Raw genomic sequence first — 1,238 nt, forward strand, 5'->3', positions numbered from 1 at the left:
TTTTCCCAATTTTTCCCATTTTTTCCCCATTTTTCTCCATTTTTCCCATCATTTTTCCCCATTTTTCCCATTTTTTCCCATTTTTCCCATTTTTCCCCATTTTTCACCATTTCCATGTTTCCTCCTCGGCTCCGCCCCCGGTGGGCGTGGCCTCGTTCTCGATGACGTCATCGCGGCTCTCATTGGGCGGGAGGAGCGGGACCTGAACCCAAAACTGGGGAAAAAACGGGAAAATTGGGAAAAATGGGAAAAAAATGGGAAAAATGGGAAAAAATGGGGAAAAATGGGGAAAAATGGGGAAAAATAGAGAAAATCGGTGGAAAAATGAGGAAAAAAATGGAAAAAATGGGGAAAAATGGGGAAAATGGGGGAAAATGGGAAAAAATGGGCAAAAAAATTGGGAAAAAATGGGAAAAATTGGGAAAAAATGGGGAAAAACAGCAAAAAACGAGAAAATTATGACCAATTTTTGCTGTTTTTTCACAGATTTTCGCCATTTTTTCACCGTTTTTCCCCATTTTTTCCCCATTTTTTCGCTCCCAGTACAAACCAGTATAACCCAATCCCTCCCAGTATAAACCATTCTCATTTTCCCCATTTTTCCCCATTTTTTCCCCTATTTTTGCCATATTTTTGTCATTTTTTGACGTATTTTTGCCGTTTTTTCACCAATTTTATTCATTTTTTCACCTTTTTTCCCCATTTTTTCACTCCCAGTATAAACCAGTATAACCCAGTAACCCCACTCCTCATTTTCCCCATTTTTTCCCCATTTTTAACCCTTTCATTCCCGTTTTTAACCCTTTCTCTGCCATTTTTCGCCATTTTTTGTCCGATTTTCGTCATTTTTTCACCGATTTTTTTCATTTTTTCACCATTTTTTCGCTCCCAGTCCCTCCCAGTATAAACCAGTATAACCCAGTCCCTCCCAGTCCCAAAATCCCCATTTTTAACCCTTTAATTCCCCATTTTTAACCCTTTCTTTGCCATATTTTCCCCATTTTTTACCATATTTTCACCATGTTTTCACCGATTTTCGTCATTTTTTCACCATTTTTTCCCCATTTCTCCCTCCCAATCACTCCCAGTCCCTCCCAGTATAAACCAGTATAACCCAGTAACCCCAATCCCCATTTCCCCCTAATTTTCCTCATTTTTAACCCTTTTTTTGCCACTTTTTCATCATTTTTTGCCATTTTTTCGTCATTTTTTGTCCGATTTTCACCATTTTTTCACCG

General features: G+C 38.7%; 1 protein-coding gene across 1 annotated transcript in view; it reads right to left on the reverse strand.

The window, feature by feature from the left end:
• The window catches only part of LOC130587234 (protein arginine N-methyltransferase 5-like), a gene marked incomplete at its 3' end in the record, with an annotated part of 24,179 nt that overhangs the window by 16,396 nt on the left and 6,545 nt on the right, over positions 1 to 1,238 (reverse strand). The window contains exon 3 of the mRNA XM_057388204.1: positions 108 to 292. Coding sequence (XP_057244187.1) covers positions 108 to 292 — 185 coding nt within the window. The remainder of the gene's footprint in view (positions 1 to 107; positions 293 to 1,238) is intronic.

This window comes from Malurus melanocephalus, unplaced genomic scaffold, assembly GCF_030028575.1.
Source record: "Malurus melanocephalus ecotype Western Australia unplaced genomic scaffold, MMel_1.1 scaffold_1669, whole genome shotgun sequence".
NCBI classification, from domain to species: domain Eukaryota; kingdom Metazoa; phylum Chordata; class Aves; order Passeriformes; family Maluridae; genus Malurus; species Malurus melanocephalus.